The sequence below is a fragment of the Pezoporus flaviventris genome, unplaced genomic scaffold (genome assembly GCF_033815535.1).
Source record: "Pezoporus flaviventris isolate CSIRO_AGI_PZ_B2104156 unplaced genomic scaffold, CSIRO_AGI_Pfla_v1 ptg000083l, whole genome shotgun sequence".
NCBI classification, from domain to species: Eukaryota; Metazoa; Chordata; class Aves; order Psittaciformes; family Psittacidae; genus Pezoporus; species Pezoporus flaviventris.
The window spans coordinates 9,388,676-9,404,531 of NW_026892631.1; the positions used below are offsets into that span (position 1 = coordinate 9,388,676).

General features: G+C 46.5%; 1 protein-coding gene across 1 annotated transcript; it reads left to right on the top strand.

Annotated features, from left to right (window-relative positions):
• Positions 1 to 1,211: 1,211 nt before the first annotated feature.
• ENTPD6 (ectonucleoside triphosphate diphosphohydrolase 6) lies at positions 1,212 to 15,548 on the top strand. The gene is made up of 14 exons (XM_061475593.1): positions 1,212 to 1,323; positions 3,219 to 3,559; positions 4,401 to 4,477; positions 4,796 to 4,939; positions 5,997 to 6,072; positions 7,569 to 7,604; positions 8,767 to 8,855; positions 10,155 to 10,234; positions 11,098 to 11,162; positions 11,482 to 11,583; positions 12,052 to 12,192; positions 12,940 to 12,996; positions 13,858 to 13,970; positions 14,240 to 15,548. Exons 2-14 carry the CDS (start codon positions 3,301 to 3,303, stop codon positions 14,327 to 14,329), a joined length of 1,329 nt encoding a protein of 442 aa, XP_061331577.1. The 5' UTR covers positions 1,212 to 1,323; positions 3,219 to 3,300; the 3' UTR covers positions 14,330 to 15,548.
• The last annotated feature ends 308 nt before the right edge of the window (positions 15,549 to 15,856 follow it).

Here is a 15,856-nt window from a genome sequence, read left to right on the forward strand (position 1 = left end):
TTGAACCAGTTACAAGTTTCAGCCACAATTGCCAGAAACGTAAATGTCTCCAAGATCCCAGACTGGTTTGGGTTAGAAGGGATGTTAAAGCTCATTCAGTTCCAATCCCCTGCCATGGGCAGGGACACCTTCCACTAGAGCAGGTTGCTCCAAGCCCCTGTGTCCAACCTGGCCTTGAACACTGCCAGGGATGGGGCAGCCACAGCTTCTCTGGACAACCTCTGCCATGGCCTCATCACCTTCCTGATGTCTAATCTAAACCTCCCCTTTGCCAGGTTAAAGCCGTTCCCCTTTGTCCTGTCATGACGAGCTTTAGATCAAGCTGCCATGTTTCATTTTATGAGCTTGTGAAATAAACGGTAGGTATCCAGAGGAGACAGAACACATGTATGCATTCCCCATGGGAAAGCAACTGCCAACTCAGCATTAGCAGGTTTGCCCATGGCCCTCTGCCCAGGGACAGATGCAGCTCCACAGAAGCCACGGGATGTGCCAAGTCCTGCCTTGCTAGGAATTTTGGGGAGGAACGATGAGGCGCCACAGGGGAGGCATCAAAAGAGCAGCAGGTGCCATGTGGGGTGTTAGGTACGGGATGGGACTGCAGAGCTCCTCGTTCTGCTCAGGGTGTGGGGAGGATGTGGCGACCGAAATCACAGCAAATGCTGCACGTGTGGGGTTTGCAGGGAGATAAAGGGGTTGTGGGACTCAGACCTGTAGGGAAACAAGCTTAATGTTCAGTGATGGCCACACTTTCTGCTACAGGTCAGCACTAGTGCAATTTGTTCTTTGAGATGAAGGGAGAAAATGGATCTTGGATGGGAATTTGTGGTGCTTGTTTCGTTGCTGTCACCTTTCCTTTGTATTTCCAAGCATATCTGAGTTCTGCATCCAGCTCTGGGGCCCCAGCACGAGAGGGACGTGACTGTACGTGAGAAAGGAACAAATGTAAAACCTTTAGAACCATCCACACTCCTCTCCAGGGCCCCAGATGAGGCAAGTGGGTTGAAGAACAGCCTGAGAACTGTTCCCCGTGCACATAAATGGTGCTTTTCACAGGAGAAAAAAAGGAACCCAACCCACATTACACTCTGGAATATCTCATCCGCACGGCAGCGCTGTTCAGGAGCATACATGCAAGGTATTTCACCTATGAGAAAGAAATACTTTACTCAGCCTCCCCTCCCGGCCCCACCAGCCCCAGCCCCGGGACCGAGCCCGGGGCCCCGTCCAGTGCGGCACCGGCCCGCACCGCGCCTGCGCAGAGGGAGCGGCGGCCGCCCCGGGGCGGGGCAGCGGCGTCGCCATGGCGGGGCCGGCGGCGGTGTGAGTGCGGGTGGTGGGGTCGGGCGGGAGCTGTGCTGGGCACCGGGGGAAGGCGGCTGCGGGCCCGGCGCGGTGGCGGGGAGGCGGTGGGGGGGTTGAGGGCCGGGCCGGGCCGGGCCGGGCCGCTGCCGTGTGGCGGTCCCCGCGGACGCCCGCCCTCGCCGGGAAGCTTCTCCCGTGCAGCCGATCGCGCAGAGTTAGCCCCGGTTCTCTTCAGCGAGACCGGGGTTATGCTGGCGGGACGCTGCTCCTCCGCGCCCATCGCGCTGCCGGCCTCCCCTTTCCCTCGCTGGAGGCTTCTGTCTCCTCAGAGGATCGTCCGCATCCTGCCGCTTTCCTCCCGTGGCGTTGAGCGCTCGTACCCGCAGTTGAGGCCTTTGGCACAGTCACCCCATAGATGCGCAGGGATTGCCCCCCATTCCCTTGCCATGCCACCCCCCCCCCCATTCGTGTTCCTGCGCCGCTGCACTGCCCTGTTTTTCATGTGTATTTGTGCCTGTCGTTTTGCTTTCCTCCATTTTCATCCCATTTTGTCGTGCCCCTTGTTGGCACTACGCTGAAATCACCTTGAATTTAAATTCCCCCCTCTCACGCCTTCTGCATCTTCTGAATTCATACCGTGAACAGATTTACATACGCGCCAAAGCCTGAAATCAACCTCATCAATTGGTTTGCTTTCTCCATCACACTCTCAAAGAAGGAAAGGAATAATGTGATTTGCGCCCCATAAATCACCACTGGCTGCTGTTTAATTATGTGAATGATGTTTGATGGACAGAGCCTTGGGCAACCTGCTCTAGTGGAAGGTGTCCCTGCCCATGGCTGGCGTTTGGAACTGGATGAGCTTTAACGTCCCTTCCAACCCAAACCAGCCTGGGATTCTGTGGTTCTGTGTAGTGTGACTGCTTGTTCTTGCCTTGTGCTTTGCTGTGCTTTCCTTCCAGGTATTGGATTTAGGGTATGTGTACTGTATAATTCCCTGGCTCTTCCATCTTTTCTTTTCAACACTGTTCTTAAGTTGTACTTGTCCAGCCTCCTGGGACCATCTTCACTGTCCAGGAAGTAACAAACATAACTGCAAGTGATTCGGGTTGGCCAGAGAGGTTGTGGGATCTCCATGCTTGGAGGTTTTCAGGATGAAGTTGGATACAGTCCTGAGTGTGTTCTTTGACTGGTTGGATGAGGGATCTCAAGAGGTCATCTTCCCATCTCAGTCACTGTATTTCGCTACTCTGAATTCTCCTTACTCTCTTCCATCTTAGGCCTCAGTAGCAATGGGGAAAGAAAAGATTTATGCAGCTTCATGTCTTTAAATTAGCTGTAGATCTCAATGACATGCTGAAGAAGGATGGATATTTTCCTTCTGAACCATTGGGAAAGCAGTGAGCAGTGTCGTAGGTATCCAGCAGGCATGGGTGTGTGTGATGGTTAGGACAAGCAACATGGGAGAGGGGGTTTGCTGCTAGGTCCAGTTTTACAAGTGATTCACAGATCCTCCATTGTCCTGCTGGAATAAATGTGGGCATTTCAACTTCAACTGCAGGTTCCACTGGGTGAGTTGAGACAGATTTGAGCACTGAAGACAGTAGCTGGTATCTCGATTTTACTCCAGCTGCTGAAGGAGCTGCAGGCATAAAGTCTTCTCTTTGCCAGCAGTGGTCTGGCCCACCCTGTGAGGCTTTTGTTACCAGGCTGTTTGTTGCAGTCACTTCCTACTTGCTTTGCCTGCCGTACCCGTTTTCTTATCACTGATCTAAACCAGTAGTTACGTGTTTCACTGATGCGCAAGTTGAAGTTTACTCCTGTAAATCCCTTATCAAATAACGTTCATACTCTTAGTTCCTTGTAGCAGATTTAGAAAATAAAACACCTGTTTCCTTCTCTGTTGGATATAGGAGTGATGTGGGAAGCGCCTGTTTTGTGTGAAGGACAAGAAATAAAACATTTGATAAAGGGAAGAAACAAAACATCCGATAAATGGAAGCCATGAAGATGTCAAAGCGGTTCTTTGCTTTTGGGATCTTGGCATGCATAGCTATTTATGTTGCATACATAAAATGGCACTTGGATTCCAAACAAGTTGTTGGAGCAACAGAAGGAGTTGCTGAGAGCAGGGGAGACAAACTGAACCATCAAGCACTGAGCACAGAGCTCTCGGTCTTCTATGGGATTATGTTTGATGCAGGAAGCACAGGAACTCGCATCCATATATTTAAATTCACACAGCAGCCAAAAGGTACAGTTTTGCTCTTTGAATCGTACATGAACTATAACCTGTGGGGCAGATTACTGATGATTCTTTTCTAGGGATTACTTGAACAAACAGTTCTGTCTCGAGAGCCGTCAGGAAGTATGCTGTTATTGAAGCATGTAGGTTTGGATGCAGTTATGAAAACATTCAACAAGGAGGAAATGCTGTAATGTCAGAATGTGATGAAATAGCAGCTCTACCTTCTTCTACCTGAAAAGGAGCAGCTTTTCATCACACTGCATGGTGGAAGAGGGGGTTATAAATTCAAACTGCCTCCACATTTTCACTGTGAGCTTGTTGGCTGTGTCCAGTTCCTGGCAGGGAGTTGCTTCTCTCCGCATTGGCTGGTTTTCTGCATCCTTGGGTTTAGTGTTGGATTTAAATTGCAGAACTTCAGTGTTTGATTCAAATTGCCGTGCATTGCATTTGGGTGAAGGTATTGATGAGAAGTGGGGCGGTGGGGAAGGGACAGAAAATCTCCAGTTTTCCCCTGGAGTCACAAGCTTCATTTGTTGAGGTGTTGTCCACTCCTCTGTGAAACTCTTCAAGATGAGAGAACCCATGTGGATGCTTTAGTATCACCTTAGTAGGTGATCTGAGGATGCTTTTAAGGATGAGCAGTGAGGTGTGATTGGCCTGTGGGGAGCACCTTAGGTTTGCGGAATGGGCTAGTGTAAAGTGTTTAAAGGTTGGGTGGCTGTGGGTAGTTCATTAGACAGAGGCTTTAGTCGACTTCCATCATGATGTAACTTGTAAGATGGTTTTACTTTTGTGTCTGCAAAATTCTTTGTACCATTACTTATTTTGGAATGCTGTTTTTGAGCAGAGACTCCCAAATTGACCCATGAGACGTTTAAAGCCCTGAAGCCAGGTCTATCTGCCTATGCTGATGATGTTGAAAAGGTAATCTTGTTTCTGTTACTGTAAAAGCACGTGCCCCCAGATCTCCTGAGTTTTATGTGCCCTACAAAGCATGAAATGGCAGAGAGTTCTCTGTCACTCTTTGGAAAACCTTTTGGATGTGACCTGTTGCTGGATGATGCCCACTATATCCACCAGGTGTCATGCTGTAGGAAATACCGAGTTCTCCACCTTCTCACGACACTCGCTTTTTCTGCTCCACATTTAAAGTGAATAATACCTCTGATCACCCTTTTGCCTTTCCAAGAAAGGTAAAGAGTTTCTGAGATGCCTTTTGTTTTGTTCTTTCTGTGCTCACAGAGTGGCCAGGGAATAAAAGAGCTCCTGGAGGTGGCAAAGGAGGAAGTTCCAATGGAGCTGTGGAAGTTTACTCCTCTGGTCCTGAAAGCCACAGCTGGCCTACGGTTGCTGCCAGGAGAGAAAGCTCAGAAGTTGCTGGATAAGGTACTGCTTCTTTCAGTTTGCTTTCCAGAAATTCTGTAGCAAACTTTAGTCCTTTCTTTGTAAGGTGCATACTCCTTTATCTTCATGTACATGAGACATTTCTGACATTTAACCCTGAGTGCAAGTGGGGTTGGGGGGAGGAATTGTGTGAGTACAAGCACAGAGGAATGATGACAGCTCTGAAAAAGCCTGGAGATGACATATAACAAGTGTAATGAGATACTCCTAACAGTCACCACAGGCTTGTTCTTACTGGGTGTATTTGTTGGTGGTTTTGACCAGGATGGTGCTATTTTGAGAAGAACTCTATTTGGTCCTGTTATCAGCCTGCTGCTGCAAGGCTGCTCCTTTATATTGATTGGATATAATTTAAATTGTATTTATAGGCATGTAAAATATGTTTAATATTTTAAAATGTTCTAAAAAACAAAATGTTACATTCTAGTCTTTATGGCTGCAGGAAAAGTTTAAGTATGCATTAAATGTACTCTTTTTCTAAGCAATAATAGGAAGGAAGAAATGTGGTGTGGTGGAAAACCAGTGTTTGTATTGTTCTCTGCTGCCTGCAAACTAGTTTGTTCTTTCCACACTGGATGTCAGCTGGAACTGCTGTAGTTGTTACTTTAGAGGACTCTGGAACCCTGGGGCTTTGCTACTTCATGTAGGATGTAGTGTGAACAACCTCTAACAGCCAACATGCTCCTGTTAAAAATGCCGTTTCCTGGAGCATTTCTGAAAGCCAGGGTGTCCATCTCCTGTGGCTCCCATGCGTATATAATACCTTGTGGGTAGGCAATTGCAGCAAAGTCAGCTGGGTTCCCTTCCCTGCCCATGTTCATCCCTTGTTAATGGCATTTCTGAGCAGTCTTCAGGGCTGGCTCTGGCAAATAGCAGACCATGGGCTGATGCTTGTTGGGCTCTTGAACTCCAAAGTGGTGAGCAGCAGTCAGGAGCTAACCCAAGAAGAGGAGTGGCTGTGTATAACTGTAGTTACATAGAACACTTGCTTTCTAGTTGAAAAAGGGTTTCACTGAGTTAGCTTTTGTTTGAACTGCAGGTGAAGGAGATCTTTCAGGCTTCCCCTTTCTTCGTGAGGGACAACTGTGTGTCGATAATGAATGGAACCGATGAAGGTAGGATAACCCCTTCTGCAACCATGGCGATTGCAGCCTCACTGTGACCAGTCCCAGCTCACTGTGGTGGGAGCCCACAAGCAGCAGATTTGACACAGTTTTGATGCTGCTATGTTTTCCAGTTCGAAGTCCTGAACTCTGTCCTGATTTTCAAAGCTCTTGAGCGCCAAGCAGTTCCTGTGGGATCACCAGGAAGCCACTGTGCAGTCAGCACTTCTGGAAAGGTTTCTGAATATCTGCTTGTTGAGACAGCAACTGGTTTTGCACACCCTCCTCTTGACAATGCTCATCAGATATTTCTGGAAATATTTGGAATGCTTTCTGGAAGTATTATTTAATGATAACTAATCTAATGAGTGTGATTGTGAATTCAATCTGAAGAAAAGTTATATAGAAGGAAATATGTTCTGAAGTAACTTGATGCTCATCAAAAAATGATGAGGACAGAACCCAGAATCAGCCTTGATTTCTAATAATTTGAAGAAACTTCTAAATTCTAAGTAACTAAGTGTTGAAGTGCATTTTAAGTCTGCTTAGAAGACAGACTTTAAAATAGCTGGAGCTGTTTGGAGCTCTTTACGAGCTTCTTTTTTACTGCTTGATGGAAAAAGGCCATTGTAATTCTTCTTGTTTTGTTTTAAAATCATTAACAGCAGTGACAGCCTTGGTTCAGCCAGGGGTTGAACTGGACCGTGTTCTCTTGCATGCCTCGAGTTTTAAACCCCATGGATAAATATTTAAATTGGTTAACATGAGGCCCACTAATTAATCTAATTTATGGAGAAAAGGTTTATAAGCCAAGAAGAGGACAGAAACAGAGCAGGAAAACCCAAAACACTGAAAAGATGAAAATTCTTAGTATTCAAAAAGCAAGCTGAGAGCCTGACATCAAACAGAATCCTACCAGTGGATGTCTTCCTAGAAAATGAACAGCGTGTCAGTCATTTCCATGTCTTTTAGCTAAGGACACTTGAAGCCTTTGTGACTTCCTGTCTAAGTTTTTGACCTGTGAAATAGAGTTCTCCAGGTGTTTCATATACGGGCCTTCTCTTCCAAACATCACACAAGCTCTGGTTTAAGTCACTCTCTGTGTTCATGACATCTAATCTTGTGTTGTGACAGACACTAGCAGTTGTGGAAGCACTGGCTTTGGGGCAGCTTGGGTCAGGGGAGCTCAGCACAGCCAGTCCTCTTCACCCTTCTTGCTTAGCTCTCAGCCAGACGTCCTTTGGAGACTGCATTAGAAGTCCTCTTTTTGTGAACGGGGGCAAGGGAGCTTATGGCAGATGGTCTCTGGTGTCTCTCTCTGTTGTCGGACCACAAGCTCTTGTTTGCTGATTGTTTTGTTTAGATGGTGCAGTTAAACTTAAAATCCATCTAAACAGCTCCTAAACCAGAAAGCCCTTGTAAGAGGGCTCACCACCTTTGGTACTGTTGTTAGATAAAATGGAGTGCTATGATCTAACAGGGTGTCTTTTAAATCTTTTCTTTGTTAGGTATTTCAGCCTGGATCACAATAAATTTTTTAACAGGTATGTGTACATGAGCATGTGCATAAGGATGTGACCGGTGATGTGGAATTCGTACTGGTTTCTGTCCCTGCATGGGATTTGCTCCATTATTGGGGTGGAGTGGGAGAAAGAAGTATCTGGGAACAAGGCAGCAGTTGGCCTATGTAAGTCATTAGGATTTGGACCATTTACTTGACACAGTGAGGGGTTTCATCCCTTTCCCTAGGTGTTTAATGTTGCCTTTCTTTCAATTCCCTGTAGGGTACCAGAGCATTTTATTCCTTTTTAGAGTCTGCCACCAGCTTTGGCTAAATTTTTAATGTGGGTATTCTGGTTGTTCTTGGCAGCTGCACAGAACGAAAGAAAGGGCTATGCTACATCTTTAGAGATTTATAACTTAGAGATACCACAAATACTTGCACTGCTGAGTCAGAAAAGGGTAGCTAAAGGGGAAAAGAAAGCAGCTTAAGCTGAAGCCCTCTCCAAGTAAAGCAGTCTGACCCCCAAGCGCTCTGTTCAGCACACATGGTGTGTGTAGCAATGCAACAAGTGCTCTAAAGCTTTTTGTGCTCACAGGATATATCAGAAAGGTCAGAGATCTTCAATCAGCAGCTGTCATGATGCATACCGAGGTACTTGGCACAAGCTAGTCTTGTCAGGAAAGGTGTATGTGAAGGATCTGAGAAGGATGGGATTTAAATGAGAAGAGAGGTCTGGGCTGGCAGCAGGAAGAATTCCAAGACTGCTGAGTCTGAGGCCACTTCTTTTCAGTCTGTCATCCCCTTGGCTGTAGGAATCTGCAGAATATCACTAAGGGATAAGGGAGAGGTGGCCAAGGAAACCACATTCCTCTGTGCTGCGAAGAGGTTGCCAGAGTAGAGTTAGCAAAAGGGTCCTTGCATCCACTGAAAGAATGTTTAGAAACCCAGTAACCAAAGCTGCTGTAATTAGAGCATGAACAGCCCCAGAGAAATGAGAGAAACTCTGTCACTTGAGATTCTCAGGACACTTGATAAAGCCAAAATAAGCACCCAGTAGATGATAGTATAATTTAGTCCTGGCTGGAAGCTGAGGGATGTTGTTGATTGTCCTGTTTCTTTACAATTGTACTTCTGGGTTTGCTCCCCTAGCCAGTTTCTCACAGCGCCCCCCATGGCTTTCTTTGTTCTGTCACACGTTTCAGGTAGCCTAGATGATCCGCAGAAGAGAAGTGTAGGGATGCTGGATTTGGGTGGTGGATCAACACAGATCACCTTCCTTCCACGCACAGAGGTAATGTGAACATGCACATTGCTGGGGAATGCTGGTGCAGTAACTGCTCAGATTGGTTTCCCTTGGAAACAGACCAAGAGTTTGTCAGTGTGACATGAAGCCACGCTTCTGACAGAAAAACCTGTGTCACCTGGCCACATCTACCTTGTTACAGTCAGTCACAGAGGCATTCACAGCTCCCTGTCAGTCCTCTTACTCCAGCGCTGTGGGTTGGTGATGCATGTCATGAAGTTGCCAGGGCTGCTTTCTCTTGGGGGAAAACACAGTGTTCACCTGAGCACCTTCAGTTTGTGCTGATAATCATGAAGAACTCAAATGCTGTTAGTGAATTCAGTCCAAAATTTGGCCTGTATTGGGTTTTAGGAACACAGTAAGATGCCATCTCAGTCCTCGTTTCTGATTTTCCTGAGTTCACTCAGTTGCAAATGAATGCTTTCTAAGAACAATTGTTATTATGCATTAAAAAATACATGCTGATGGTTATCATTTTGGTTTCCTGTTCTGGCATTTGTATAGGTGCTCTGTAAGTTGGATGTCCTGTGGATGTGACGTTGTAAGGCTCTGGCCTGAGCAGAGATACTGTTTATAGTAAAGCTGCACAAAAGCAGAGTGTTGGGTTGCTGTATCTAGTGTCCCAGTCTGGGCTAATCAAGATACTGCTTTTACAGAAGGGGATGTGAAGTGTCCAGAATGTGGAAGTTCTGGACGTAGAGATGGTGTTAAGATCTGAGCAATATGAATAGCATCATAGCCTGAGCTTTGCTCCCCACAAATATGCCAGTGTGCTGGTGCACTTGGGGAAGAGTCTGCAAAGTGCTGTAGATAATTACCCTTTCATTTCTCCAGGCCACAGGCTGGTCCTCACTCTGTTCCTTGGCAAGCACAGTGAGGTGCTTTTCCTCTGGCTCGTGGAAGTTCACAGCTGAATTCATTTGAGTAGGAAGTTAATGCGTGCCTGGCTTTCATATTAGTTTGCACACTTTTCCCTAGCAGGGATCATGTGAAGAGGCAGTTGCTGTAGCCTCTTGATAAAAGTAGTTAAGAGCTGGAATAAGGATTCCCTTTTAATTCAAGTAATTCTTTTATACACCAGTTCAGTGTGGATGCAGATAGAAGTGTAACCAGTGTAGACCCTGTCATGTGAAGACACTGTTCTAGCTCCAGGTATCAAATCGATATACTTGCAGGTTCATCATTTCTCTCTGAACTGGGTTGTTTCATGTTGGTTTGGGAGATTTTGTTGTTGATTGCTGCTGCTGCTGGCAGAAACCTTGCAGTGACATCTTTTTCTGCCTCCAGGCAACTCTCCAGACATCACCAGCTGGCCATACAACTTCATTTCAGATGTTTAACAACACCTACAAGCTGTACTCATACAGGTTAGTTGTGGGAAAGAGCACATTGTACACACAGAGGCTTTCTATGAAGCCAGTGAGACCTAGGTGTTTTGCTGTAAGAGGTCCTTACAAATGAGTATTGGGAAGAAGTGGAGAAACTTGAGCCACCCTGTTATTACTGTGGTAATGAACCTTGGCTGCCCACCAGGTGCCCCCCAAGCTGCTCTGTCACTGTCCTTCCATCAACAGGACAGGGGGAAGAAAATACATTAAAAAGCTCATGGGAGGTCACCTACCAGTTGCCATCGTGGGCAAAACAAGACTTTCCTTAGAGAATTTATTGCCAACTAAACAGTAGGATAATGAGAAATAAGAACAAAATCAAAAACACCTCCCTCCGCCTCTTCCTCCTTCCCAGGCTCAGCTTCACTCCCTACTCTTCTCCCCCTTCACTGCCAAGTGGCACAGGGGGACAGTCAATGGACTTCGCAGTCAGTTCATACTGCTTTGTCTCTGCCATTCCTTCTTCTTCACTGGCTTCCCCTCCTCTCAGTGTTCTGGGCAGAAGGAAGCAGCTTTTTCCCACCCATATTTGCTGTGGGGTGTGTTTGGGCTCAAAGAGTCAATTCTGTATGCTAGAGGCTGTGTGCTTTCAGCATTCCCAGTTTTTAAGAGCCAGATTACCATTGACAGCTATTGCCTGTGCTTTTTCAAACAGATTATCCTTCTGGGGGAGGGTAGTATGAGGGTGGGTTGTCACACTGTTCCCCTTGCGTGCATCAGCTGCTGACTTGAGCCATTTTGCTGGGACTACGTAGAGGAGACTGGCATGTCCCAGCCAGGTTGCCAGTGGAGTGTCAGAGGAGGGATGTTTTTTGTTCACAGAGGCTTTTATTCCTTTGCAGTTACCTGGGACTCGGGCTGATGTCAGCAAGGCTCGCCATTTTAGGAGGAGTTGAGGGAAAACCCTGTAAGTTATGGCTCTGAGCATAGGGTACATAGTCCTGTTGTGAAGGGAGAAGTTGTCTGTCCCCTTCCCACTGGGCTGAAGGTTCCTGAGTGGAATGTGGACTCCTGTCACCATGGCTGGGTGCATTTGAGACAAGTGCAGGAGGTGACACTGCTAGATCCCAGGAGACCTGGGTTCTTGCCAGCCTCAGGGGAGGCAGGCATGGGATATCTGAACCGTGACTGGGGCTTGGAGGTGCCTTGCTGAGGCTGTGGGGCTGAGGGGTCTGAAATTAACCCCTTATGGTTTTCCCTAACGTGGCTTTGTTTTACTTCTGCAGTAGGAGAAGGGGAGGAACTGATCAGCCCCTGTTTACCTCCTGGCTTCAAATCTGAGTGGCAGCATGGTGAGATAGTATACAAAATTAAAGGACAGAAGGCAGGTATAGTGATTTATCACTCTTCCTCTCTAGGCCAGCATGCTATTAGCAGTGTAAATGATACACTCAGCTTCTTGCAAAGACAGTAGATTCTCTGTTTACTGTTCAGTCTGGCTCCTCTAGATGTGCTGCTAAAGAGATTCTGCAGCTTTTCCCTCTTTGTACCATGGTGTCTGTCTGGTCAGTAAAGCTGGTGGTAGTAGCACAGGTGGAGTTGAGCAATCCCTGAACAGGTCTGTCAGAATCCTTCCACCTCAGATGGCATTGTCCATCTCTGATCTATCACATACTCAGTCCCAATCTGAGGATGGTAGGTGTTCCCACTGGAAGATGCAGATTTCAGTTCTCTGTGAAGAGCTTATGACGTGTTATTGTGCAAAAGGGAGCCTGTTTCCTGGCAGATCCTAAGCAAATTGCATGCATATTTAACTCTCTGCCCATAATATGCTGGGTTTCTTTGCCTTCTTTTAGGTGAGCCTCTGTATGAGGCTTGTTCTAACAAAGTGGCAAAGATGCTCTATAGAAAAGTGCATAAAGCTGAGGAAGTGAAGGACTTGGATTTTTACACGTTCTCCTACTACTATGACCTTGCAGCAGAGGTTGGTCTCATAGGTAGGTTTGCTCCTGGTTTAGTTTCATTTAAATGACAAGCTGTGGAAGAAATAGCTCACATCAGGATGCTTTGCTAAGCTGTCATGGAACTTAGCCTTTTGTTATGCTGCTGCGCAGCATTGGTCTTGGCTGGATATTGGATGCTATTTAATTTCTATAGAGAGAGGACTGGGGCTGTGAAATACGACCTGCAACTTCTGGTAATGGCTTTTAAACAAACTGTCTGCATTTCAGAAATCGCTGTGTGATTCACTCCACAATCCAAAATAGAAACAGGACCTCATAATGATAAACAAATCTCTTGGACAGGACAGCAGTGAAATGATCTTGGGCTGTGTGTTTGGCTTCGCAGACCTCTTTAGATGGAATGAGGATTTTTAGATAACTCCACATGTATTCAAAACGTATCCCATCTCTTTCCCAGTGGTATGTTGGTGTGTAAAAGTCTGTTCAGTGGTAGAAAGCAGGTGATGAGATCTCAGGCTAGTTTGGACAAGGTGACAGTCTGTAAACTGTGTTTCTGTAGGAAAGGAGGCTAAAAATTCTTCATAAAATGAGGCTTTACAATCTGTATTAAAACTCTTTTAAAGGTTCTTTTACCTTTAAAGCAAGTGTGAGTTTTGTCAATGATTTCAGTGGCTCAGTGGAAATGAACCTTCAAGGTTTCCTTTCCCAACTTTTATGGCTTGAATCTACAATTGCCTTTATACAAATACCTTAAAAGACCACCTTTGTTTGTTCCTTTAGATAAAGAAAAAGGAGGAAGCTTAACTGTTGGTGACTTTGAAATTGCAGCTAAATACGGTGAGTGAGACACAATCCAACACACAGCAGTCATTGTGTGTAAATTCATACCCAGGTGGCAAACAGGTGACATGATAAAGATATCAAAACTCGCTCAAGAATTACTACTAAACTTGCCAGTTAACAGCTCACCTGACATCATGCTTTCAGAATTGGTGTGGGGTTCTCATCCTGTTAGTGTAACCTGTTCTTACCTGGTTTCATTTTACTTCTTGTCTCAAGATTTGTTCCTCAGCTTGATTGTTAATCAGAAAAGGGGTAAAGCCAGCTCATAGTTTTTGGCTTCATCAGCTGCTGAGAGAACTGCCTATGCGGACTTACAAATGGAAACATCCTTTTCTTAATGCTACAGACTCAGGCTTTGACCAAACCGACATGGAGCTTTTTGGGAAACTTTATGATTGACTGAACAATTGTTGCAGTTTTTTGTGTAATTCATCCTGAGAAGGGAAGTGAGGGTTATTTTGCTTTTGTCTTGGTTTTTTCTTTTGTCTTCTTTCCCTTTGGTTTTGTCTACATCTATGGAGTGCTTATGCACAGGAAACATAACATACCTGTGGTTGCTTGGCTATTTAAAGGCTTGAAGTAGATAGAAGAAAACTTGAAGGCCCTTTTCATCCTTTCCCAGAGAGATAGAAGCAACTCACCTGTCTTAGGGGAGACACAGAAAGCCTTGATCTTCCTTCCAGTGTGCCACAGCTTTTGTGCATGTCATTTCAGTCCTATAGTGACAGGTTCCATCACTGTGCAGCTCAATTGACAAGAGGTGTTTTATGGATTCACTTGAGGTTTTTCAAAGCTGTGTTGATGCTAGGCCTGAGCCCACAGTGTGCATTCAGACACCCTTTCCTTTCTCCTTAGTATGTAAGACCATGGAAATCAGTCCTGGAAGCAGCCCTTTTCTATGCATGGACCTCACGTACATCACCTTCCTCCTGCAAGAGCTGGGCTTCCCAAAGAGCCAAGTCTTCAAGGTGATGCACAGGATGGAGGTGATGCTGGGGAGAGTGGGCAGCAGGGTGCTGAGGCAGTAGTCATCACACCAACAGTTTGCTCCTCAATTTCCTTTCTTAATGCAACACATTCTCTGTGATCGGGGGTGGAGGGACACTGGCCTCACAACGGTGGTAACCAGCCGTGATAACCTTCAGTACTGTATTCCCCTTGCATGCTTCTCCTTTCTCCCAAAGAATTGTGGTTTAACTTCCTTGCTTTGGTGGTGTTGTTCTGTGGTTTTTTTCAGCTTGCCCGGAAAATTGACAATGTTGAAACGAGCTGGGCATTGGGAGCCACTTTTCATTACATTGACTCACTCAATAGACTGCAGTACTAAAGCTCCTTGAAGAAAATCAGTTTTTGGAAGCCCAACGTGATGGGAAGTCAAGTCCCCTCCATCACTAGCTCTCTTTTTTACAGTGTAGAGTGCACAATCTAAAGAATAAGCCTTGATTTGACACCATCTGCAGTCAACTTGCTGTAAAACTTGATCACTGTTGAAGGAAAACCAGGACTCTGCAGGACATCTATGATCTCTATGAGAAAACCACCTTTTTGGAATGTGCTTGTACTATGTGCTTGTACTGTGCTGAAGTCACTGTAGGAAATGGTCGCTCCGGGAGGAACTCTTTACCGTCCTGATTCCAGGGTGGGTTTTTCCTGTTTGTCAGCAGTTTTCAGTGATGATTTTTATTTCACTACTTCCGTGTTTGAAGGTGAACTCCTGTGTGTGTGTGTGCAAAGACAGTGCAGTTACACAGCTGTGCTGCTGACAGGCTTTGGAATACGCTGTGGAACTCTCAATTCTGCTTTCTGTTTGCTGGACTAGAAAAGCTCAAGAGCACTCCAGAAACTGGATATGGACTTGGAGGCATGAATCGGAGCCTGCATGCCCTGTAGTGCTAAAGCCTACATCCAGCCTAATGTTGGTTCCTTGGCTGCTGGAAGATGGATGGTGGAAGAGAACATCTTCTGTATTTGCTGGATCTAGAGGAGCAAGGCCTGGGTACAGGGCTCAAGATGCATTTGATAGCTCGGGAGTTGGTCAGGGTAAGATGGATGAACAAGATGCAACCATAAATGTAAACCCTGAGCATGGCTTATTAGAACTCACAGACATTTGTGCCTTGGCCAGGTTGACGCAGGGCCTGGGCTGAATGCATTTACTTGGGCTCTGCTTCCTGCAGACACATCTCACTTTGATAAATGAATGTATATGGTTGCACTGAGCCGTGGCAGGGTAGCTGCAATGCACCACTCCAGCAGCGGGCTGTACGCGGGCTGAAGTCACCTCGGAGGCCGCAGGAGCTGGAGGAGGGAACGTGCTGTGCGCTTTGTAACCTAACTGTGGAGTTGTGTTCTGTTTGTAGTGGATGTTTAGAGCAGACCCCAGAGGTCTTTTGGGGTGCGGAAAAGCCCAGCAGTGTGTGCCCCGACTCCAGGGCTCACGGCCACAGCCTCGTCGGGCAGTGGGATGTGGCACGGTGGTGTGTGGTGCTGCATGGGGACACTGGAACCCCACTGTATGACAATAAAACCCCAATTTAAACTGAAAACCTGGTGGTGGTGGTGGTGGGTTGAGAAATGAGTGCCCTGATGCCATTGCTGTCCCCTCACGGCATCACAGTGTCCATCCCTGTCACAGAACCCCAGGCTGGTTTGTGTTCGGACCTTAAAGCTCACCCAGTTCCAACCCCCTGCCACAGGCAGGGACATCTTCCACTAGAGCAGGTTGCTCCAAGCCCCTGTGTCCAACCTGGCCTTGAACACTGCCAGGGATGGGGCAGCCACAGCTTCTCTGGGCACCCTGTGCCAGGGCCTCAGCACCCTCACAGGGAAGAATTTCTCCCTAATGGCTCATCTC